This window comes from Triturus cristatus, chromosome 4_2, assembly GCF_964204655.1.
Source record: "Triturus cristatus chromosome 4_2, aTriCri1.1, whole genome shotgun sequence".
NCBI lineage: Eukaryota > Metazoa > Chordata > Amphibia > Caudata > Salamandridae > Triturus > Triturus cristatus.
This window is the reverse complement of record NC_140586.1, coordinates 855,449,945-855,476,040: the sequence shown is the minus strand read 5'-3', so window position 1 is coordinate 855,476,040 and position 26,096 is coordinate 855,449,945. Positions and strand designations below refer to the sequence as shown.

The window sequence follows — 26,096 nt, the reverse complement described above, 5'->3', positions numbered from 1 at the left end:
TTACTTGTTTTTTAAAGATTATTAGTATCCCTCTTATATTAGCGGTTTGGTCCGTACATAGGAACGTGTCTACCCAACTTTGTTTCCTTAACAGCTCAGAGACCTCTGCTTTTAGTAAATGGGTCTCCTGAATGACAATGGCCTGCGCAGGAGAATCTCTCAAATATTGTAGAATTTTATGCCTTCGACTCTTTACACGCAGGCCATTGACATTCCAGGATAAAAACCTAATGGAGGTCATCTATATAGGATTTTTTCTTTTTTTCCCCTTCCCTCCTCTCCCCTTCCTCTTTTTTTTTCCTCCCTCTCTTTCTCCTTCCTTTCTCATTTTAGGCCGTCTCCCCGCACTATTTTCCACTGCCATGGAGATAATATTACCACAAGCTAGGATAAACCCATTCTCTACTGATAGAAAGATTATAAGACAGACTGAATTTCTAACCTTTGTGAGGTCTGATTCCTGAGGAATTTTATTGCTTTTCCCCCCTACCCCCTGTGCCCCCCTACTACCCTCCCCTCTCCCCTGGAAAACCCCTCCTTCCTAACTCTTGCCAGATGTAAGGCAAGGTTTACGTCTCCCCTCCCCGTCCTACTCCCTTTCACTAAACTAATGGTGACTTATAGAAAGTGATTTCTGCGGGTCCGAGTTCTGCTCTCATGGACCCCCCTCTTACTTCAAAGACTACATAAAAAAAAAAAGACAAGAATAAGAAATTAGCAACGAAATACCCCCACCAAATAGAAAACATGAGTTGATAGCATTTAGACTGTAAAGTAGAAAGATTCTTTTGTGGGTTATAGCTTCTTTTTAATGCTCGAGCTAACTTTCCGATAGGTATCTAGTTACCCTAAGTCTTAGAGACGATATTTTTAGATGTTACGTACATATATACATATTTTTTTTTCTCTCCTATATGTATATATATATTTTTTTCTTATCTCCTTCTTTTATTATTTGTATTATTTGTTTATTTTGGGTTTTTTAGAGTGATACTTAAACCTCTTACCCCCCTTATCCAACCCGGTGCTTTACCCCATGACTATAGAAAGGAGAGAAAAAAAAAAAAACGACAAAAGCGAGAAGCAGAAAGATCCGGCTGGCCCAATCCTTTAACTTCCCCCCCTTGAGCTCTCCCCCATTTTTCCTAAGAATTCGTCCACTTCGAAGGGGGATCGAAGGTTGTATATCTTATTGTTATACATTACCCACAAAAAGGCGGGGAATCGCATCTGAACTGTGGCCCCTGCCACCCTGAGCTTTTCCATCCTCTGGCCCAGTTTCCATTGCCGATCTGATGTCACTTTAGAAAGGTCTGACCTGATTTCACACAAAAAGTCGGGGCCCTTAAGTGTCTTTGATTTTAAAGCAAGACTCAAACATTTTTCTTTCAAGGAGTATGTTTGGAAATTTACCAGAATCTTGCATGGTTTCGTTCTCCCAGCATTGAGGCGAAAGGGGTCGCGGTGGATCCGCTGTATGTCACTATCCAATACCTCTGCTGTTTCATCCAAATTTAGAGAGTCCCGCAAAAGTGACACCACGAACGCTTTTAAGTTCTCCCCCTCTCTACCCTCAGGGTCTTTCAAAATCCGCAGATTATTCCTCCGCGAAAAATTCTCAAGCGATTCAACCCTCTCCTTCAAGGCATCCCCTTCCCTCCGTAATGTTTGAATCTTCCCTCAGCTACCTCCAACTTCGCTTTTATAACCCCCACCTCTCCCTCCAAACACTCTGTTCTGTCACACAGTACGTCCACTTTCCTTTCCAGTATTTCACAAGCCGCTCTTATTTCATTTTGATTTGCCTTAGATATTGCGAAATCACTCCTAATCTCCTCCCTCATGGCTGACATGGTGGTCAAAATAGTTTCAATAAAGTTATTTAACTCCCCTTCCCCTCTCCCGCCACCATCCTCCAAGCAAGTATCCGACATAAAGCCCCCTTGTCCTGTACATGAGCTTGATTTGAATCAATACTGCCGGTAGGAGCAATGGTAGAGGTAAAGGTAGAGGCAGAAGTAGAATTAGGGGTAGGGATGGAGGTTGGAAGGACAGGGGGAGAGAGGGGGGGTACTGAACTCCCTAAAGTAGGTGCCTGTAGAGCCTGTGGAGGTGAGAGCATTACGGGGGGAAGAGACTTACTTATGTGTCCCCCCATGTTTAAGCCACCACTTAGTTCAGGCAGATTAATTTCAGCCATACTTGCCCTTTTTATTGGGTTACCAGCTCCTTCAGGATTAATGGCCAGGACCTGGGGGAGCACTTTGAAGAAAGAGCGAAGGGAGGGGTAACCCAAACCACACTGTGCAATCTGCTCTTATCCTTCCCCTTTCTTCTTTTTCCAGGCTCCTTACTCAGATATTCCCCCTTGTCCTTCTCACTGGAATAATCTGAGCTCCCACCTCCTTCAGCCTGATCTTTCACTGAGCTGGATATTCTGGGAGGGTTCTCCACCTCTGAATTTCTAAGGCCTGCCTTTGCGCCAGTTTTTAAGCCTTGTGCGCTTCTCCCTTTTCCCTGTCCTTTCCCTTTGCCTATTACATGAGACTCCCCGAGTATTATCCGTTGTTTATTTTTCCTAGTGCTTACCCCCACCTCCTCGGGCTTCCCCCCACCCCCACTCTCTTTTCCCAAGTCACACACCTCTTGAGCAGGAACTATGGGGCCCCCTGTGTTGCCTTGGGCATCCACCGTGGCGGTCTCCCCACCACTTCCCGCACCCCCCACCAAACCTCTCTGCAGGAGCCCACGAGCCGCCGCCCTTCGACCTCTCCTCAGCTCCACGGCTGCTTGTCTCCATTTCGGAAGGCAAGCGGGGGGGTGGAGTCTCTCCACCGGAGCCAAGCACATCAGCTCCTGCCTCGAGGTCCGCTGAGGGAAAAACCTCCACAAGAACACCCAAACTCCGAGCCCTGGCGCCGGCACCAAACCGCCAGACACCAGATGCCGCACTCCCTCATAATGGCCACTCTTTTCCGCCACGTCCCCACCTGCAAGAAACGTACGAGAGGCTGGACCGCTGAGAGCGCCACTGCCGCCACCAAAAACGCGGTATTTCAAATTTCGCAAGTCTTCGCAGGTCCTCGCGGCATCGAAAAGCTCCGGGGGTCCGGAGATCCAAGACCCGAAACACAAGGCACGCTCAGGATCCAGCCAACTCACACTGGCTCACCGTGTTCACGAAAGACAGAAAAACAACAAAGCAGGAGCAGGAACTCCAGGGGAGACGTGCGTACCGCGCTAGCCTGCGGCCGCCATGTTTTCCCTCCGATTCCCTCACATATGTCAGATCATATGGCTATTATATTTGATCTTCAAGGGGCCACCTACAAAAAAGAATCCCCCTGGTCTTTCGACCGTACGATATTATTAGAAGAGGAGGAGATTCATTTTTTGTTATCAGAGGTAAAGTCTTTCTTACAACTAAATTTGGGCTCGGTAGACATTAACAAAGTTTGGGATGCCATGAAGGCATATATAAGGGGCTGCATAACTAACAGAGCTACCTATAGAAGGAAAGTTTATCGGGAGAAAATACAAAATATTGAGTTGGAGTTGGCTAAAATAGATCAGCAGCTGGGTTCCAACATGGCATCTTCTGGGGCGGCAGAAAAACATGCTAACTTGAGACGTGAGCTTGAAAGCATATTACAAGAAAGGTTAACTAAAAGATGGGAGGCGAGCAAAATTTCCCATTTTGAATTTGGGGAAGCCGCGGGAAAAGTCCTGGCATGGAAAGTCAAAGCAGAACAGGCGAGAAAGTATATTAAAGAGATCAAACGAGAAGGAGAGAATATCATTAGGACATCGGATCGGGAAATAGGGACTGCTTTCCAAGAATTTTTTCAAGAAATATATAATGAAGTGGTCAGGGACGACCTGGAAGTCAGGGGGAGGTGGCTAAATAATATTGCTTTACCATCTCTGCAAACATCACAAAGGGTCTACCTAGAGAGGGAGATTTCAGAGGAGGAGGTGGGAAAAGCGATTGGTCATCTGAAGAAGGCGAAAGCGGCGGGTCCGGACGGTTTACCCGGAGAACTATATCGAGGGATAGGCCCTGTCATAATTCCAGCATTGACGACCCTTCTCAATGGCATTTTTTTGAGAGGGGAGAATCCCCCTGACTCTTGGAACGATGCCACGATAGTTCTTATCCCAAAGCCAGGGAAAAACCTTTTGGAGTGTGGGTCTTACAGGCCGATTTCCCTTCTAAATAATGACTACAAAAGTTTTACATCTATTTTGGCATTAAGATTGGGGGAGGTTATCGTATCGGTAATCCACCAAGACCAAAGGGGTTTTATAAGGGGACGCCAGCTGGCCGACCACACTAGAGATCTGGTAGGGGCGATCGCAACTACATTTTCTCTTCCACTGGCTACCCTGACCTTAGACGCCACAAAAGCCTTCGATAGGGTCAATTGGCCCTATCTGGTGGAGGTGATGAGAAGGTTCGGGTTGGGGGAGGTTTTTTGTCGGGTTATTGAGAAATTGTACAGGGCCCCTACAGCTAGATTGCTAGTCAACGGTATTTTAACAGACCCGATAAAAATTACCAGACGCACTTGACAGGGCTGCCCGCTCTCGCCGCTTTTATTTAATCTTTACATAGAGCCGTTTGCTCAAGTGTTAAGAGAGGAAGTGGATATTCCTCCTTTTGTATTCGGGGAATGGGAGAAGCGGACAGCTCTTTATGCGGATGATATCTTGGTTTACACGTCAGATCCGCAGAGAGCTTTCCCGATGGTAATTAAAAAGGCAGGAGAATTTGGGCAAATCTCTGGCTATGATATCAACGCCAGCAAAACAGAGATTATGTGCTGGAACGTCCCAAATCTACAGTTAACAGTTGTAACATCTATGAAATACCTGGGAATACGTATTACCCAAGAAATAGGAAAGCGGGCACAGACCAACTTAGATCGTGTTGCCACGGAATGCAGGAAACTTTTGAAATCTTGGTCGGTCCTGCCACTCTCGATTTTTGGGAGAACAAATTTAAATTATCCATTCTTCCAAAGTTTACTTTTATTTTTAATTCTATTGCCTTGTCTTTTGAACGAAAAAAACTGGAAAAAAGTCAGCGAGAAATAAATTCATTCATTTGGAACTTTAAAACAGCTAGGCTGACCTGGAAGAAGTTGAGAAGGAGGAGGGAAAAGGGAGGGCTGGCTTTGCCAGATTTGCTATATTATGTATGGGCATTTCAGCTGACTTACTCCAGGATGCTTCTTAAAACTCCCGCAATATCATCTTTGGGGGCTATGTTCAGGGCTATGTTAGGGGGAGTGGATATCCCATCGGATGGATTTCTATTTAAGTTTGGAGACATGAAATATTTCAAAAAAGTCAGATTAAAGACCTTGCAGTCAGCCATATCAAACTGGGTTCAGATTAAAAAAAAAGTTGGGTTACACTATTACTCCAACTTCGCCCCGGTGTGGGAGTCTCCTGGGCTGCCACCTTGTATGCAGGACAGTTTAGCAACCCCAATAAAAGAGGCTGGGATTCTTAGATGGGGAGAGGTATTGGTGGACGGAAGGGTACAAGACTGGGAGGGGTTAAGGGACAAGGTGGGTACGGCCTTTTCTAGGTTTAAATACATACAGTTGGACAGTTGGGTACGAGCAGTAAATAGGAAAGGTCCTCAATTGGGAAATATAGCCAGTTCGAACAACAACTGGTAGAAAAGCAAGAAGGGGGTAAAGAGGTGGCAATCTGGTACTGGTCTATGGTGGAGGAGGCGGATGGGGATTTCGCCTTGCCAGACAAGTTATGGGGAAATGAGTTGGCCCTTCAGTGTGAGGATTTATGGATGAGATCCTTTTCTTTTCTCTATAAAACAGTGAAACCAGTTTGGTTAAGACGTAATCATCTGTTCACTTTGCATCGGGCCTACCTCTCACCCCTAAGGCTTTCCAAGTTTCTTTCAGGGAAGAAATGTAATAAGTGTTATTTGGTGACAGCTTCAGATACACACATGTTTATGGACTGCCCTGCCATTAGGCTGTTTTGGGAAGAAGTAAAGGTCACCTTGGATTCGATTTTAAGTATATCATTGAACATCATTCTTCCGCTAATAATTTTTGGATTGGAGGAATATGTAAACGGACAGGCAAACTCTTTTCTTTTTTATTCCATCATCCTGGCAAGGCGACAAATATGTAAATTTTGGGTGGAAGCTAAATCTCCATCACACGCAGCTTGGTTAATGTCACTGTATGAAATCTCAAAGACTGACATGGCTAGATCATGTCGTAATAGAAATCTGTCCTTTTGGGATCTGTTAATAAACTGGAGATGGGATGACTGGGGATTTTGTTTTCCTTTTTTTCTTTTTTTTTTCCTGGGTCCGATGATTATGTCAATTAGTCTCCAGAAGGCCTTGGGAAGTGGTCTCTCCCTCTCCCGTACGTAATCCCAGGTCTGTCAGGTTGAACACCATTGACTGGAGTTTCTCCGTTTTCCACTTAAGAGGTTGGTCTCCCACCTATCAAATACATCGTGCCTGGAAAAGGTCATGAAGGAGGATAGATCGCTAAATCACTTCAAGGCAGACACGTGTGGTGGTTGACGTATCCTATGGATGGAGGTAATGGCAAATGAGGACAAAAAAAAAAAAAATGTAGTTAAAAGTGACCAGGAGTTCCGGTTCCACGCTACTCACGAGGGCTGTGGGTCTCAGCTTTGCTGGGGACTCAGGCCAGCCTCTGAGATGTCTGGAAATCCTATTCCTGGGCTGCAAATACTTTGGAGTCCGGCGGGAGCTTCGATGATGCAGACCGGCAAATTGCTTTGTTGGTGCCTGCCAAGCAGGGGAGTCACTCCTTGACCCCAAGGGAGATTTCTTCAGTCCTCTGGTCTTGAGAAGAGCGTTGAAGGTCCAGGATTCAGCTTCAGAGTTTCATCCAGGGTACTCTAAAGTCCTAAAGACAGGGGTTCCATACTTATACTAAGGTAGGGGGTTGGACATACTCTGGGGACCCACCTATGGGAGGGATTGGAAAGAGGGGTGTCTACACCCATTTCCTTTGTCCAGTTTCATGCCAGAGCGGGGACTGGAAGCGCCTGAACCGGTTTGAGCTGGACTATGCACAGGGACACCAAATGTGCCCCAGTGCAGGACTTCAAAGCACTCAGAGAGTGCTCCCACCCAGCCCCAATACACATAAGCCTGTCTGGGAGGTGGTTACACCTCCCTGTGACAGGAAACCTATTTTCCAGTCCTCCTCTGCCGGAGTTTCGGTCAGCAGCAGGAGGCCCGACCCGTGTCTGTGGCTGCAGCATCCATTTTGTGATGCCAGGGCTCTATTAAGTTTCTACCGGGTATAACAGTGCTCTTATGACTCTCCCTCTAGAAGGGTGGGATCATACTCCCACACCAGTTACTGGTGTCGGTATGATTCCAAGGTGTTTGACACCAAACACGACATGTTTCCGTGCAGCCAGTCCAAAGTTACCATTTACCATTTGGTTATAATGCACTTAGGAGTATATGGTCAGGCTGCACTACAAACAGCATCAGAGAAGGGTTTCCGAACGCTTCAGAGGGGCTCTGCTCATGCAGGGGAACCCTCTCACAAAAGAACCAATCACTCTGCCTTCAGGATTGATAAGGCCTGCCATAGGAGTGACTTATAGGTTGATATGTGTGTATATAGGGTGAGATATAGTGAACCTATATCTCAGTAAGGGGTGCATGCACCACCTTAGCCAGGCTGCAGTAGCACCTGTGGTGTCATTTTGGGTGGCTTTCCAGGGGTGGCATAATACATGCTTCAGCACCTGGTAGGCCTCTGGGGTACCTATGCCCTGGGTACATAGTACACCATATACTAGGGGCTTACAAGGGCACCTCATATCCAATCTGTAATGTACCTAAAGTACATGGAATCATTTTAGAGAGGAAGCAGCTAGGATGGGGCCCTGATTAGCAGGGCCACAGCCAGACCAAGGTCGAAAATCAGTGAAACACCAGCAAAAAGTGGGGGCAAACATGTGAAGCAGATGCTACTCTCCTACACATTTTCACTGGGTGCTTCATTATATCTTTGGGACAAGTCCAGGACTTCAGTTTTCCAATCATTCTCCGGTCTATGTAGATTATACTCCACGGTGGCGTGGTTTCTCGGTTGCTTTCTAGTTTCGCCTTGGGCTATTAATTGGATTCTTTATCCCTTCCACCAATGCCCATTTGTCTGTTGCCACTTGTCAGCACATTAGGAGCTTCATGATCCTCACTTCGCCTTCACTGTGCATTGTTTATAATAAGACTTGCAGATATCTTGTTCACATCAGCTCTAAAGATTTGTTTGCATTTTTTAAAAGTTTCCCCTGAAAAAGGGATGTTTTAAATCCCGAAATGGATTGGGCATATCCTCTGAAGAAGATTGGAAACCGATGTTGATTTGAACATAATAAATTTGTTTCTATATTTACCTTTTGTTGTTTGTGTTTTGTATAACAGCAAATCAAAGTTGATCTCGCTGAGAACATGTGGATATCAAGCCAAATAAAGGCAAACACATTCATGTATAATTGATGAATCAAAAGTGTATTAATTCTGTCATGATAAATTTGTGTTTAATTTAGGTTAATCACTGTGGATTAGGTGAATTAGTGTATTCACATGGGATTTGCTATTTGCATGGCTTAATAACACTTATAACTAAAATCCGTATGCATATTAATGAATAGTATATGTGGTGATAGAATATTGCATGATATATGTTGCTTTTGTGATGTTGCACCGTCAAGGAGGATCATAAAGGTGAATATAATGAGTTTAAATGTTGCTAACTGCTAGATAAATAGCAAGGGGTTAACATTAGACTCACTATTTCTATGTATTAATTACTCTTTTGTGTTTGTTTCGCTTAAATTGGCATTCGGGCCTAAATCAAATATGGCCGCTGTCACCACACGCCAAAGTGGCCACTGTCTCATGAGACGCGAAGTGAGCTACTTATGTGCGAGAAATCTCCTAAACCTCGTAGTGACCTTTGAACAGCGTGTCCCCGAACAAGGCTATGAAACGGGACGTTTGCCAAGACAGGAGAAAAATCAACCTTACAGTCAACCGGAACAAGTCGACTTTTCGCTGACCTATGACCTCACCCCTCGAACTGTACTGAGAATTTGGAAATAATAAGTCGGACGATCTCAACCAGCCAATCACGACTGTTCTAAAACTTAAAAATGTATCTTCTTTTACTTCATTGTATTATAAAAGAGTAGTAGAATAGAGAGAGAGGGTTAATTCCATTCATCGCTCCTGAATCCATGACGGTCCGGATACTGCCTGATCGACGGATGACTGCAGATTACCAACTCCACAGGCAATGATAGATGCTTGCATGTCTCTTGTCCTTTGCCGATCTTTGGGACTGTAACGTGCTGAGCAGAGAACTTTGGACTCTGAGCTTTGGCCTGCTTTATTTGGGTGATTGATGACAGAACTCGGTTATGCAGAGCCAATGAAATAGAGAAGCCCCAGATAGCCAGATTAGGTAAATATGATGTTCTGTGATTTACTTAAATTGATATAAAATTTCTAAACTTTGATGAGACAAATGCAAATATAAATCATTATGAAAATTTAGATAAACAATTATTGATTAACGAGAAATCATGAGTTTGTGGTTTTTCATTTAGAGAAAGATTCTGATTCTTAAATGTGTTTTAGCTGGTTCTAAATTACCATCAACCAATCCAACTAATTGGTCCTTCGACCAAGTGGGAGGAGTGGCTTGATGTTTGAGAATAGGGATCTGTAGGTGACAAAGATAGATGTAAATATTTGTAAATTGATTTTCTCTCCCTATAGGTCAGAGGTCTTCAAACTTTTGTAGGCTGAGCCCCCCCAGCTAATTTTTTTTAGATGTCGGGCCCCCCCCCACTACCCGACAAAAATTTCTGGAATCTGGTACACTATATAATCGACTGCCACCCGCATAGCACGGGCGATATCTGGTAAATAATGTTAAACACAATAAGAGTGTTTAGAAAACTGCAGGTTTGTGAGTGGGTTTGGTTAAATGACAGAGGTTTATTACACAGTTTAAAACAAAATTTTCCAAGACGAAATGTGCGCAAATTTTTTTTACTATGAAGCTTTGTTTTACACATATAACACATGATTTGACAGATTGATAATAACACCACTAACATTAATGTGATGGGTGTGCCTGTTTTTCGCCACAGAGACGGTCAATCTGTGGATGGATTTTTGCTACTGCCATCCTCAGGTTGTGCTCCACATCTAGTCTTGACCGGTACTTAGTCTTTAACACTGCAAGTGCTGAGAACCCAACCTCACATAAATAGGACGAGCTGAAAGGCAAGAGAGTTTTGATAGCAGTTTCTCTCAAAGCTGAATGTTCTGCAGACATTTTCAGCCAAAACTCTCCCAGTGAGACTTTGCTGAATTGCATCTGCAAAGTGCGGTCACTTTGGAGATCAATCAGTTCTTCCTGCATGCGAATCGGGAGATGGCTCCCCACGTCTTCCAGAAATGGTTGAAAGACCCAGTCATTGAAGTGATCGATGTCCTCAGGAAAATACTTTTCTAAACTGTTCCTGAGAGACGTCAGGTGATTTTTTATTATCTCACCAACACTTGGAAGTTCATATTCAGTCTCCTCAAGAGCATCTACTAAACATGGAAACTGCTCAAACAGGCCCTCTTCCACAAGTCTTCTCCATAATTCCAGCTTCTTCTTGAATGCAGTTATTCTTTTATTCATTGTAAAAGAAGTGATTTCAGCTCCTTGCAGAGACAGATTCAGGGAATTTAATTTGTCGAAAATGTCAGCAAGGTATGCTAAAAGCACAAGCCAGCGGGGATTGCATAGCTGTTCTGCTTTGCCAGGGTCCAAACACAGAAGAAACTGCCGTACTTCATTCCTTAATTCAAAGATGCGAGTCAGCACTTTCCCCCGGGATAACCACCGCACTTCTGTATGAAACAGCAAGCCATCATGCTCAGCTCCCATTTCTGCACATAAAATTGCAAAAAGACGAGCTCTTGTGGGATGAGTCTTTATAAAATTTACTATTTTTATAGCAGAATTAAGCACATCCTCAAGTTCACTGTCTATGTTTCGAACAGCAAGGGCTTCCCGGTGTATCATACAGTGGGTCCACAGAATATGTGGAGCCACTTTCAACACGTTAGCTTTTAGGCCAGCCCTAGCACCACACATTGAAGGAGCACCATCTGTGCAGATTCCAACACAGTTTTCCCATTTTAAGTCATGGATTTTCAAGAAGTCATTGATAATGTCAAACAAATCAGAACCTGTCGCCCGCCCCTTGATTGGCTTGCAAAATAAAAAATCTTCCAATAATAGTGTTTCATAACAGTATCGAACATAAGCAATTAAATGGGCATCCTTTGACACATCAGTTGCTTCATCTAATTGCACAGCAAACAAACTTGATTTCAACCGGGCTATAAGCTGTCCCTGGATATCTTCTGACATGTCAGAGATGCGGCGGCAAACTGTTGTGTCTGAGATGGGTATGCTTTTGAACTTCTCTGCTGCTTTTTCACCAAGCATTGTCCTAGCGACGTCGAGTAATGCTGGGAGAATCACTTTTTCTCCATCTACAAAGGGCCTTTTATTTTTAGCAATGTGGTATGCTACTTGGTATGAAGCTTTTAATGCATTTGCTGGAGTATTTGCCACCTGTTTCACCGCTTCTTTCTGTTGAGTTATGTCCTGCAACTTCCTGGCAAAAAAATCTCTGCTTTTTCCTGCCAGAGACCCATGTTTCGTTTCAAAGTGACGCCTCAGTTTGGTTGGCTTCAAGCTGTCATTAGCTAAGATCACGCCACAAACCACACACTGTGGTCTACTTTCTCCACTAACAACAATGCAGGTGAACCCAAAGTCCAAATAGGAGGCATCATATTTCCGTGTTTTTGCAGCTTTTCTCTCTCCATCTGTTTCTGTTTCAGCCTTTCGCTTGACCACTCTACCATCTTTTGGCAGCAGGAAACGGTCCATGTCAAACTTGTGCTTAACCTAAGATACAAAATTCCGAAGCTGCATGTTAATTAATAGTACATGGCTACAATTTTACAGCTTCATGTGGTAGAGCATGTTTTGTAGTTTCAAAAAAATCTTCACGAAAATTCTTCTTATATTATAATATTATAAAAAAAAAAATTGGGATGAAAAATTAAATTTTATGATAAGTGGGTAAAAAGTAATTCCAGCTCATCCAGGCTTTAAGTAAGTGCTTCCATAATTGCTGCAGTATGTAAATGCTGTATACCACCGTTGAGGCTCTGCAAGTTACTTGTTCAAAGGTTCATGAGGGCAAACTTCAGCACTGCCCCTTCACCCATCACTCAAAAACAAATGCGTACCTTCTTATTCACTTCCTCGAATGTTCCTGCTGCTTGAATACGAGTCCTCTGCCTAGCGATCAAAAAGCGTTTTCCCTTGCAATGAAGAGAAAATGTTTAAGAAATATTATGTGCATGTTCTTAATATGTTTTGCATGAGACATCATGAAAGCTCCCCTGAGATCAGAATCATAGTGATTGGCAAGGGAGTGAATGACATGCCTAGAAGTTACCTGCTACCTTATCTTAAGGGCAAATAAAGTATGCCATGATATGCAAGTTATTAGTTTCAAGTCCTGACGGCTGGTAAGATAACCATGATCTCCAAGTTAAGAATGTGATTACTGGCAGGGCCACGTTAGCTTTCCATTCTTTCAAGTTTGTTAAATTGATCTTGAATGTACTTCCTTGGAGCTCCTTCACTTCAATATCCCCCATAAACAACACACCCACTCTCCTGCAAGCGACAAGTTTCCTTTACTTTTGCCTTGCCAATATTTCAACACATGCAGTTCCTCTGCAGAGAGGCGAAGGATTGGATGAGCATGTGTTTTGATTTTTTGGTTATGACCCAGACCGTCGCTATGCGAGACTTGCACTGCCTTTGATTCTCAAATCCAGAAGTCTTAAATCATGGTTATTGAGCTGTTTAAGTACGGGCACATCTCTGACCGGCTCAAGAGGTTGTACGTAACTTTCATGGGATATTGCAGAGGGAGGCCAGAGCAAAAAAAGCACTTGGGAAGAAGAATTCTATTGCATCAAAAATTGTCCATATAACATGTGCTGCTGAATGGCATCTATAAAAGACATAAGGGGGGGCTACTGGGATACTCCGTACCGCCAAACTGTACCTTCTAAAAATGTTGGATTCAAAAAATAAATCTTTCCTATGCCCAAGAATGTATACCATGCACATCCCACAACGGTATTCCTCACTGTTTGGTCTAACATTTCCTATAGAATGCTTTATACACAAGATTCATTGCCTCTGAGTAACCAGCACCTATTTTTTTTTGTTTGTTTTACACAAATTAAGCACTGTCTATAACATGTGTGCGATGCAAAGTGCTCTGACACCCTATGGTTGGTATGAGTAGCAATATAAAACAAAAGAAATGCATGCAAGAAAGGGACTGTGGAGAGTTGAGTGACACTATGGGAGGTGGTAGTGAGGGAGTCTGTGGAGATGGAGGTTATTGGGGGCTGGGGTGCCCAAAAAGATTGTCGCACCAGGCGCCCTTAACTTTAAAGCTGGCCCTGAAAGCACCTAGTGTGTTTCCTACCCATAAATCCTCATATTCAAAGAGCACATAGAACAGTTGAGCTATTGTGCCAGTGGCTTTGAGAAAGGAAGCAGTCTCTCAAGCCTGCAGTTTTTTTTGTGCAAAGATGTATATACAAATGACATCAAATGAAACAGAGTTCTCAAAATAACATTTAAATGGCTTTTCACATTGGATAAACAATGGGAAAGAGACTGCAAAATATGTGACAGGCTCCTCGAACAGTGCACCGTTACTGACAGTGGTGGCAAGGTCTTGATTGCCAGTCCATTGTGTTGCCCTGGTTCTAGTGGTGGCTGCTGCAAATAAAAAGTGGTAGGGTGTGGGGCATGGGTGAATTCAACACCCACGTGAAAGCTGTAGAAACCAATAGAAATAACCCACATTAGATAGCAGTATAGTGGTGCAACTAGAATCAAAGCAAGAAGGCACCGGTGTGCTGAAGAAAGCAACGCCCTGCGTGCGCAACACCTGCAAAACTACAGTGAAGTTCTTCAAAAGCTTTCTAATTAGCCTCTCATGAAATATTAAATCTGTTCACTCCCTTCATGCGTTTGTGGTGCGAGATTCTCTGGTTGCATGTGTGTCTTTCTCTGTGCTGTGTGCACAGAGTCCATGATGATGATGCACTCTTGCTTTGCTTCCTGAAAATAAAACGTCTTTATTCTTGTGTGCTTCTGTTGTCTGGTAACAAGTGGCTGTGAATTAGTGATTCCCTTGTGAGTGCAGGCATTTTTGTAATAATGTAAAAATGAAAATCTCTTTGAAAAGCAGAAGGCGCCGTGTTCCAGGTTTTAATTGTCTATAATTGGGCACACAGAGTTTGTTTCTCCCTTGCGCTGTTCCCACGGGCCATGCTGAAACCCCCAGAGAGGTTTCTTTACACTACAGAAGTATAGACACGTCCTGCCCCATTGCAATTTTATTTAAAATAACCTTGCTCTGCATTGCAATGCGTGACATTTTCATAATTTCAGTGTAATTATGACTGACATTTCAACAACTATGAGTGACAAATCAAGCAATGAAGACAAGGGAAACATAAATATCTGAAATTGCACCCATTTGAGCAACGTGACTGCACCAGCAAAAGCACATTTTCATAGCATACCAAGTCAGTGTAACAGTAGATCAGGCTTCTCCAAAAAGTAGCTCGCAAGCTACTGGTAGCTCTCTAGCTACCCATGAGTAGCTCTCCTGTGTGCAGCCCAGCCTACAGAATTACAAGCCTTTGCTTGGTTGAATTATTATACTTATACCTAAATGGAAAAGTGCGTATTTAAGAGGGAAAATGCTTTTAATTTCAAAGCCCATATTTTCCAAATTATTAGGTGACTCAGTGTAACCAGCGCTGCTCGGCTCACTTTCATTAACTACATGATGTATTCTGAAGAAAATGACGTTGCTGATTTGTAAAAGAAGAGTCCATGGGCATACATGTGTGTGTGAGGGAGGAAGGGTGGAGATGGCAGCCAGGCAGAGTGCAGCTCCAGCATAAGTACAGATAGCCACATGCCCTTTCTAAATAGATTTTATTTACACAATCCATGGGCATACATGTGTGTGTGAGGGAGGAAGGGTGGAGATGGCAGCCAGGCAGAGTACAGCTGCAGCATAAGGGAGTAGGGATAGCCACAGGCCCTTTCTAAATAGATTTCATTTGCACAATCTGCTGCACACGAGCGCTAGAGTTTGCTGGTAACTGTTTACTAGCTTGGGTGAGCAGACGTTCCTTCCAAGCTTCCCTTCCCTCTCCCACATCTATATAACATGATGCACTCTATTCCAACAAGATAACAATCCTATTTGTACATTAACAGAACCCTTCAGAGAGAACGGTTCAACAGCAGTTTCTGATTACAATACCATGCACAACTGGGGCACAGAGATCACATTTCCAAGTCTCCCAGAAGATAAACACTCCTCTGTTACTGACAGTCCTTCTGACCTTGAGGTGTGTTTAAATTACGAAATGATGAGCACGTCGTGCCCCGTTGCAAGCTACTTAAAATTGGTTGTGTCTCTTCCATTTTCCCTCGCCCCCCACCCCCAGCCTCCTTCCCTGCCCACCTCCGCCTGACTCAGCGAAAACTTGGGCATGTTTTGCCTGTTCGATTTTCCCCCTCTCCCCCCGGCCTCCTCCCCCGCCCACCTCCGTCCGACTGAGGAAACTAGGCAGCATTGAAAGGAAAATGTTTGCAAATAAGGCTACAAGGCATAGGGAGAAAGTAAAAGTATTATAAACTTACCTGTTGGTGGTTTCAATCTTCCGACAGCAGCAGGAGAACGCCAGGGCATCAGCACAAGAATTCTTCACGTCGATGAAGTCAACTGCAGGTCACCAGGATAAGACAGGAACCAACGACGAAGACAGGGAAAGGCAGCAAACGGCAGGATTGAAGAAACGCCACAATACCCATAAAGTGGACGAATTCAGGAGCTTTATGCTCCACATTTCCCGGCACTTCCTGCCATCGGTATAGCTGTCCCCTTCATTGGTGTAACGTCAGTGGTGACGTTACTGAGTGCTGATTGGCTGCTGCGAAGGAGTTTGCCAATCGAAAAGCCCCATTTGAAAAGGGGAAGAAATGCAGGAAGTAAACGTACTTTCTACATTTAGATTAGATTGAAGCAGGTGAGATTTTCCGGGGAAGTTCGCGCCCCCCCTGAGATGATGGCGCGCCCCCCCAGGGGGGCGCGCCCCACAGATTGAAGAAGTCTGCTATAGGTTATAAGGTGTTCCCCCTACATGTCCAGCGCTTGAATTATTCATCCCTCCTGTGTGTGTGTTCGTAGACTTGAGAGAGAGAGAGAGACGTATGAGTGTTGGTGTTATGGGCCCCACCAATGACTGCGTGTGTGAATGAGTTAGTGTGACATCGGGTCTGCGATACGGGGAGTATATTGGTACAGGTTGCTCCCCATATCCTGTTTTGCGCTGGATCAGTTTTTCTGATAGCAGAGTTATGGTTTTATTGTTTTGGTTTGGTGATTATTGCTTGTAAATTGCTTATTGATAATTGATTGTGGTAAAGTATTGGTTTATGTATTAACACTCTATGTTGAGTCGTGTCGAGTTCTATGTTGTTTGACGGCTTCTGGGATGTAGGAAGTCGGAAGTTTGTAACGGTTCCGTAGTGGAGCAGAGGTAAGCGCTGCTCTCGGGAAAGACGGAATTGTTGTTGCCTTGTAGGTACACGGGGAAAACGTGTGACGATTGGAGTTACATTGTCTGGGTTCGATTCGGTAACATCGTCGTGTGTTACCATTAGGGATATTTTCTGTATGAAAGGAAGTGTATGGTAGCGAAGGTCACCTGTGAAATTTTGGTCTTAGGTACCAGGAGTCCAAAAGGCAATCTGATTACGCTTATCACTGGAAAGGTAATAGGTGTTCCCTAAGCTTGCTAGAAGGATAAAGTAGAGGGAAGTGCTACTTTATTAACAAGTGTCATAATTCTGTAGTAGGGCAGACTGTTCGCTGCTCTCGGGAAAGACAGAATTCTGTGTGAATGAACTACATTTTCCGTATGAAAGTGCGTGGATGAGATAGCATTTGGGTTAATTGCGAAACTCTGGTTATACTTCTCAGGAGCAAAGCGTCTCCAACTAGGTGTCTTAATTCTAGAGAAACAGTTAGCTAATGCTTGCTAGAAGTGTAAGGTAGAGGGATGTGCTACTTTATCAACGGAAGTAAAGATTCCGTAGTAGGGCAGAGGTAAGCTCTGCTCTCGGGAAAGACGGAATTCTTGTGAGAAAGGTCGTTAACTATTCTTTTGTTAGCGAAACAGACAATGGTGGTGTTTTTATGTTGTTACTAACAGATTTGTAAGTCAGAAGAACGCAAGAAAGTTTGCTGATAAAGTTTGTAAAGGAGGGGTCAGCAGGAGCAGGAGTAGGAGCAGCAACAGCGAGAAAAGCTGACATCAGAAAGACCGTGCTGGGATTGGTCCGCTGTAAGAAAATATAGACGCTCCTGGTTGGTGCGTTAGTATATGCCGCGCTAGGATTGGAGAATTACAGGGTGACGTCGACGCTCCGGATTGGTGCGTTAGTGTGAGTCGCGCTGGGATTGGAGAATTACAGAAGTGACATAGACGCTCCAGATAGGTGCGTTAGTGTGAGCCGCGCTACGATTGGTTAAAAAACAGAATAGTCGTAGGGAAAATCTAGCGGTACTGAAAAGACAAAATGATGTATTACGATCCACCAGAAAAAGAGAAAAAGTCCTGGTTTGGAAAGATTAAGGGCCATATGTAGATAATTCCTATTTACCGATTCCTAAATACCGAATTTTACCGATTCGGTATTTATGAATCGGTAAATAGAATGTAGGTAAACATTCGGTAATTTTTAACGATTTGTTAATATTTGTTATTACCGATTCGGTATTTACCGAATCGGTAATAAGGAATACCTTCCCATTCATTCCTATGGGCCTGGAGGCACATAGGTATGAATGGGAAGCCATTCACTATTACCGATTCGGTAAATACCGAATCGGTAATAGGGGGAGCAGATTCAAGGGTGGCAGGGTGTCACATTGACACCCTGTTGCACCCCAGAATCGTGCATGTGTGCACATGTGGCGCACATACATGCCCTAAGGGCATGTATGTCTGCCACATGGCACCGTGAAAAAAGCAAATTATTGCTTTTTTAAAGGTATTCGGTATTTACCACCAACTTGTAGTTGGTGGTAAATAACGAATCCTGAATGCAAAAATGCACTCACTTGAGTGCCTCCTACATACCTTTTAAGGATTCAGTATTTTACCGATTCCTTAAAATAAGGAATCGGTAAATTACAGAATCCTTAAAACCTGCCTCCTACATTAGAAAGGGCTAAATACCAGTCGGTAACGGGAAAATTACCGATTTTCGGCTGTTACCGACCGGTATTTGCCTACCTACATATGGCCCTAAGCGCTTATTTAAAAAGGACAAACCGATTGTGACAAGAGAGGGACAATTGTTTACCCCACCAAAATCGCCCGCATCCTTTATGATTGCAAAATACGGATATCATACTTGTATTTGGTTGGACAATTGGGCAAAGTATACAAAAGATGATGGTGTTTTAGCATTTCCGGATCATGGTTTATTTAATTTAGCGGTTTTGAGAAATTTGAGAGAGAGAATGATGAATCTAGAACCGAGACCTAGACCAACACAGTTTGAAGCATTGACAGAATGGGAAAACGAGATGCATGACAGAGAAAGACAGAGAAGTGGCGGAAGGTATAGGTACATGTTTGGTAGATCATATGGACAGGAGAATCATGATGACATAATGAGGAGATGGCGAAATGCAAATATGGCTGATGGTTTGTTTCCTGTGAGACATGCTGAAGAAGTTAGTAGTAGAAAAAAGAGAAATAATATAGAGTCAGGAGGGTATGGAGTGCATGAATTGGAGGATGATGTTCTTGATGACATGTTTTATAAAAACCCACCCCCGTATCAATCAGATTCCAACATATTGACACCAAGTGCCCCAATGAGAGAGACTCTGCGAAACATAAAAATTGAATCAGTAGCACAAGAGATAAGGAGAAATGATTCGTTCAGAGAGATAGAGAGAAAACAGGATGGTAAAACGAGGAATGAAAATTTGGCAGAATTAGCGAAAACCACTTTAGAGTTAACTGAAAAGATTAGGGAATTGACTAAAAACTTAGAAGCCATAACTGTTCCTGTAACTATAGGACCTGTAATGCCTATTTTTGTTAAACAAAAGGATAGTGAACATTGTCTAGCGGTTCCTCATAACAGTAATAAACAGACTGAGAGGCCAAGAAAGAGTTCAGACGAGAATCCATGGAAACAAACAGCAAGTACATCAGAACAAAGTACGCTTAAAAACTCAACGGTAGATCAAAATTTAGTGGAAAGACTAATAATGACTACAGACTCTGTATCAGGAACACCAAAAGATTTAGAACAAGGTAATGATGAAAAACCAGTAGGGCGTACTTCAGAAGAATTAAGTGAATGGTTGAGGAGTTTACAGAGAAAAGACAGAGAATCCCAATCTATAGATGTGGCCAAGCTAAAGATGGTTTTGGAAGAATTAATAGTAGGGACTATCCCCACAGAGAAGTTAAAAGCCTATCAGGACGAAGAATTATAATTTCTTTTTAAAAGTATAACTTGGAGAGCAAAGAATCTACACGAAAGACTAGAAGAAGTGGCAAATGAAATGGGTATAGACTTTGAAAGAGTAAAAGCCTTACAAAAACCACATCGGGTAGATTTTTCTGAAAAAGATATTGAAAATCTGAACACTGCAGGATGAACAGCTCTGATTAAAGACATAATCATTTTGTTAAGAAAATGGGGAGATGTGGATAAATGGAAAAGTAGGTGGTATCGAAAACGAGATGATGCCTCGGACAAAACGTTTGCAGCTTTCCCAACGAGAGAAAAGGAAAAGGTAGTAACAGAATGCCCTATGAGAGAAATTCCAGGTGGAGGATATGTACATTTCCCTTGGACTAGGCAAGATATTTTGTCATTTACTAATGATTTCCCTCGACTACGCGAGAAGCCTGTCGAGTGGTATAGGCAAGTAGATAGGTTTGTAAAACTATCAAAAGTTTTGTGGATTGATTTAAATAGTCTATTTGACATAATAGTACCACCGGATTTATGGACAGAGTGCAAAATTATGATAAATTGGCCTACACAAGAATACCCTAGAGACCCAAAAACAGGTACCCCTGATCCAGAAGTGATGAAAAAATATGAACAAGTAATTACCGTTCTGAAAAACAAAGTACCTCCCAAAGAAACTGATTGCGTAAAAATTGACCGAACTCATCAGGAGACTAAGGAGTCGGTGCATGCTTACTATGAGAGGTTAATCCTTGCCTTTAAGCAGTTTAGTGGTGACGAGAATTTAAGTGAGAAGGATTTAAGTCATTTTGTATACAGATTTGTATATGGCCTACGCCAGAAATAAGTGAAATGAGTAAACAGCATACAGTGGATTGGCAAAATAAGAAAATAGATGAAGTACTAAGACATGCAAAATATTTTATAGATGTAATTGAAGCCAAGCAGCGTAAATTAAAAGAGAGGGCTATGTGGGCACAGGTAAAGGTGGCAGAAAGACAGGAAGCTCAGCTGATTGAACAGGCAAATAATGCAGGACCAAAACCTACATTTAATGTTGGAAAAGGAAAGGGAAAATTCAATATAGAAGAAGCCAAAAAGAAATGGCCATGTCATAATTGCGGAAGAATAGGGCACTGGAAATCCGAGTGTAAAATTCCCCCGAATACTAATAGTGATAATGCATCATTGAATCCGCAGGTGCAGAAAGAGGTGGGTTGTCAACCACAGCGACAGCAGCAGGTTGTTGCCCAACAGAATCAGGCGCCAAAACCGCCTTTTCCACAGAGCGTAAATTCACAGAAATACAGTAATGAGACAGGGTTCTACAACAAAGAACAGGTAACTAAGCTGCCGCGCGCTAGCGCTTTATCGCAGTATTGGTTACAAGGCGATGAGAGTGAGTCAGAAGAAAATTATTGACGGTGTCGAGGGGAGGAAGAAGAGTGCGTACTTGGCGCAACTCTAGAAGTAGACCAGACAGGCCCTTTTGTGGACGGAAAGGTAAATGATGAAAATATTACTTTCCTAGTAGATACTGGTGCTACTCGATCAACTATTAGGTCAGCTGATGTTAAGAATCTTCCTCTCTCGGATGAAACAATCCAAGTAGTTGGAGTGTCCAACAGACAAATTAAAACGTATCTCACGGAACCAGTAAAAGTCAATATAGGGAAATTTTCGGAAATGCACTGCTTTGTTGTGTGTGATTCAAGCACTGTAAATTTGTTAGGAAGAGACTTAACCTCTTCGCCGTGGCGCAAATTCCGCTGCGGCGCTGGGGAGGGGGGGTGCGGGGTGAGCGCGGCGCCGCCATGCTCGTGACGGAACCACGCCGTCATGAGTCACGGGCGAGCTGTGCTCATGATGGCGTGGTTCCGTCACGACTCCGCCCACTCGTTATTTCGCCCGCACAGGCGGGGAATCAGTGACACGTGGGCGGAGCGCCCACAGCATGACGGAACCACGCCGTCATGAGCACATGCCGCCCGTGGCTCATGACGGCGTGGTTCCATCATGCACACGCAAGGGGTTAATGTGCAAAATGATTTGCACCATATTTTGCACCCTTGATGGTATAGCATTTGAGACCCCTGATGAAGACGTACTGTATAAAATGACTATGGCTAATATGGAATCTGAGATTACTGAAGCATTTGCTGTATTCAACCCTGAAGAACTACCAAAAGAACTGAAAAAAACAGTAAAGGCAGAGGTCTGGGATTTCACAGGAGAAGATATAGGAATAATGAAAAATGTAGATCCTGTAAAAGTGACAGTGAAAGAAGGAATAAGCTACTCTAATATTCCTCAATACAAGTTGGCCCCCAAAATAATTGAAGGAGTTACTCCTATAATCGAGAAAATGATTAAACAAGGTATTTTGAGAGAAATAATGAGTAGTCCATGTAATTCACCAATAATGGGCCTGAAAAAGCCTAATGGAACGTTTAGAATAGTGCAGGATCTGAGAAAAATAGACAAAATTGTGGTGTCATGTTGTCCTATTGTACAAATCCATCTGTGATTTTGTATCAGATTCCTCATGATGCAGAATGGTATACAGTAATTGACCTATGTCATGCTTTCTTTTCCATCCCATTGCACCATGACAGTTAGCAGATTTTTGCGTCCCGATTTGGCGAACGTATTTTGGCATGGTGCCGAATCCCACAGGGGTATACAGAGATTCCCTCAATATTTAATCAGGTATTGAAAAAGTCCTTAGAAGACCTAGAGATGCCCGAGAACTCAGTGATAGTGCAGTATATTGACGACCTACTTGTGGCGTCAAAAACTCGAAAAGCTTGTGTAATGGATATCATAGCTTTGCTAAATCATCTGGCAGGTGGAGGACTTAAAGTATCCCCATCGAAATTACAATTCTATCAGAAAGAAATACACTATTTAGGCCACAAAATTGAAAAGGGACTGAGAAAGATAACTGCATACAGAATCAGGATAATAAAAGGAATGAGAGCCCCAATGACGCAAAGAGAAGTGAGAATATTTCTTGGAATGGTTGGATATTGTCGTCAGTGGATAAGCAACTTTTTCCTGATCGCAAAACCTTTGGTACGCCTGACGAGAAGTGATGTAAAAGACCCCATTGAATTAAATAAAGAAGAGTTGACAGCCTTTAAACAATTGAGAGACAGTTTGTGTGAAGCGCCAGCATTACGAATGCCTAATTACGAGATGGAGTTTGAATTATACTGTAGCGAAAGGAATGGATGTGCACTTTCTGTATTAATACAGAAAGATGGAAAATTGAGAAGACCAATTGCATATTTTTTAGCTATGCTAGACCCTGTAGCTGTAGCATTACCTGGTTGTCTGAAAGCTGTAGCAGCCACCTGTAAGAGTCTGGAACAGAGTGAAGGAATTGTGATGGGATATCCTGTGCGAGTGTTTGTACCTCATGGTGTGGCAATCCTTTTAACAAGGAGCCGCATTCAGTTCATGACGCATAGTCGGCTGACTAAATATGAGAAAGTAATATTAGGTGCAACGAATATGAGCCTTGTAAGATGCCTGAATGTGAATCCATCAACGTTATTGCCTGACGCTGAGAATGTGGAAGTAAGAGACAAAGTGGATCATGACTGTTTGGATGTGCTTGATTTCTGTACCAAACCACGTCCTAACATAAAAGATGTACCCCTGACTGAAAGTGACTATGTGATGTTTGTGGATGGGTCATGCTTGAGAACAGACGAGGGAATTCTGAGTGCAGCGTACGCAGTATGTACAGTAGCAGCGGTTATGGAAGCATCTTACCTAAAAGGAGTAAAATCAGCCCAAGTTGCAGAACTTGTTGCCTTAACGAGAGCATGCAAGCTGGGAAAGAATGTGATAGTGACTGTGATACCAGATAGTCAGTATGGCTTTGGTGTTGTGCATGACTTTGGCCAAATTTGGTCACAGAGAGGATTTTTGACTTCAAGCGGAACCCCTTATAAAGAATGCTGAAGTGGTTGGGAAGTTGCTTCAGGCGATACAGCTGCCTAAGCAATTTGCGGTTGCGAAGTGTGATGCTCACTCGAAGACCGGAGATTACATCGCAGTAGGGAATAAGTACGCAAACGATATGGCTCAAAATTGTGCACGCAATCAGAATTCGGTGAATAGGGCAAAAGAAAAGGAAATGAATTCTTGTTTGTTGTTGTTTACTAACATTGTGAATACATGGGAGGAAGTGAGGCAACTACAGGAAGAAGCAGGAGATGAGGAAATGAGACAGTGAGTGAAAGCAGGGTGTGCACCAAGGGAAACAGACCATGTGTGGGTCTATCGGGATGGAAGACCAGTCATGCCTGATAGCATGGTGTCTGCCATGGCACGGATGTATCATGGATAAGCACACATAGGGAGAGACGCCATGATTAGATCATTTAAGCAGACATGGTACAATGCAAAATTTAGACTTGTAGCTGAGAGCCTTTGTCAAAGATGCCTCATATGTCAGCAATTCAATCCCGGAAGAAAGACAGTGGTAAGTCTAGCAAGGATAGGCCGAGAAGGAGGGCCTTTCACCAGAATGCAGATTGATTTCATTGAAATGCCCCCCTGTAATAGGTTGAGGTATGTTCTAGTAATGGTCTGCTTGTTTTCTAGATGGGTAGAAGCATACCCCACAAGAAGAAGTGATGGAATTACAGTGACCAATCTACTATTGAGAGAGTTCATCCCTAGATTCGGGTTCCCAGTCACAATTGAGTCAGATAGAGGGAAGCATTTCCATAATGAAATCATGAAGCTAATTTGTGAAGCATAGAACGTACAACAAAAACTACATTGTGCCGATCGCCCAGAGTCTTCTGGTGTTGTGGAACAAGTAAATAGCACCATTAAAAACAGATTGGGAAAAATGTGTTTAGCCACAGGTTTGAAATGGCCTGATGTCTTGCCTCTGGTACTCATGACTATTAGATCTATTCCAGATAGGAACATAGGTCTCAGTACCCATGAAATTATCATGGGAAGAGCAATGCGACATGTTTTCATACCAGTCAACAAACTGTTGCCAATAACTGATGACTTGGTGTTAGATTACTGTAAGGGGCTGGCTGACGCTGTACATTCTGTGTTTCATCAGGTTGGATCGGATGCCACCACCCTTGAAAAGAAGCAAGCTCATGATCTGAGCCCAGGAGACTGGGTGAGAATTAAAGTGATTTTGACTACAACAACAGCTGTGAAGTGTGCTGGAGTAAAGAACTGGATTCATGCTAGTCACACATTGAGAATTCCAAATCCAGTGGATAACAAGGAAGGAGAATATTTTGAGGAATCAGAAACTAGTTCTGAATCGGATGCTGAAGAAACGAGAACAAGGGAAAATCCTGAAAGGGGGGAGTCAGAGCAAAATTTGACCTTTGACCCAGAAAATATTCCCCTGAGAAGGAAATGACAGATTTCGGATACCAGCTCAGACTCAGAAACTGAACAAATACAGGTACATTCGGGAAAGGAGAGAAGCAGTGAAGAGACAATTAAAGAAATTGTTGATAAGGAAGTTCCTGATGGAAAGCTGAGAGAAATTCTACCTGAAATAACAAAAGTAGATGGTCAGGTGCCAGATACAGAAAATGAGGGAAAGACTTTTGCGGAAGACCCCCGAGGAGTTGTAGGGAATTTGAACATCCAGTTAGAGGATGAGACAGTCAGTCAGCAGGAAATTGTGTGGAAGAAACACGAGGAGGGACAGAAGTCGGGAAAATAAAAGAAGTGGTGGAAAGAAGAACAGCTGAAAGCAAAAAGCAAGTTGAAACAGAATCAGAGGATAGTGACGAAGAAGTACCAGAAGGTCAAGTCCTGAGAAAGAGAGCATGGAGAGCTGAGAAAAATGAACATGGAAATAAATTGAAAAGATCAGCAAGAGATGAAATCTGACCAAATAAAATAAAAAGACTGAGATACAGGCTGACAAGAGTGAATCTACTCAGAGCTGAACAAGTGAATGAAGTATCTAGTCAAGAAAAATCAAAATACGGGAAAACAATTACAGTAGAGGAAAACAAAAGAACAAGAAAACCTAATCCAGAAGTAGAATTTGCCAGAATGGTCGTATGTGGCCCTGCCTGAAATAAAAGAAGAGGCAGATGGCCAAGTAAACCCAGAAGAGACTATACCAGAAGTGGTTGAGGAAGACGAAGAATCGGAAATCCTGAGAGTTATCTTGGCCGATATTGGAGAAGAAACGGATGTTCAGGAGGTTCTGTATCAAGACTATTAAAGGAAAGTGAAAGATGATCAAATGCCAACCTGAATCAGACAAGAAAATTATGCAAATGGAAGACAATAAAATACGGGAAAAGACATAACTGATAGAAC

At 43.1% G+C, this 26,096-nt stretch overlaps 1 protein-coding gene across 1 annotated transcript in view; it reads right to left on the bottom strand.

Annotated features, from left to right (window-relative positions):
- Window positions 1-670: 670 nt before the first annotated feature.
- The window catches only part of LOC146835255 (zinc finger BED domain-containing protein 5-like), a 39,508-nt gene continuing 14,082 nt past the window's right edge, over window positions 671-26,096 (bottom strand). Inside the window, exons 2-3 of the mRNA XM_085599966.1 lie at window positions 10,422-12,032; window positions 671-682 (exon numbers count right to left, since the gene is read on the bottom strand). Coding sequence (XP_085456092.1) covers window positions 671-682; window positions 10,422-12,032 — 1,623 coding nt within the window. The remainder of the gene's footprint in view (window positions 683-10,421; window positions 12,033-26,096) is intronic.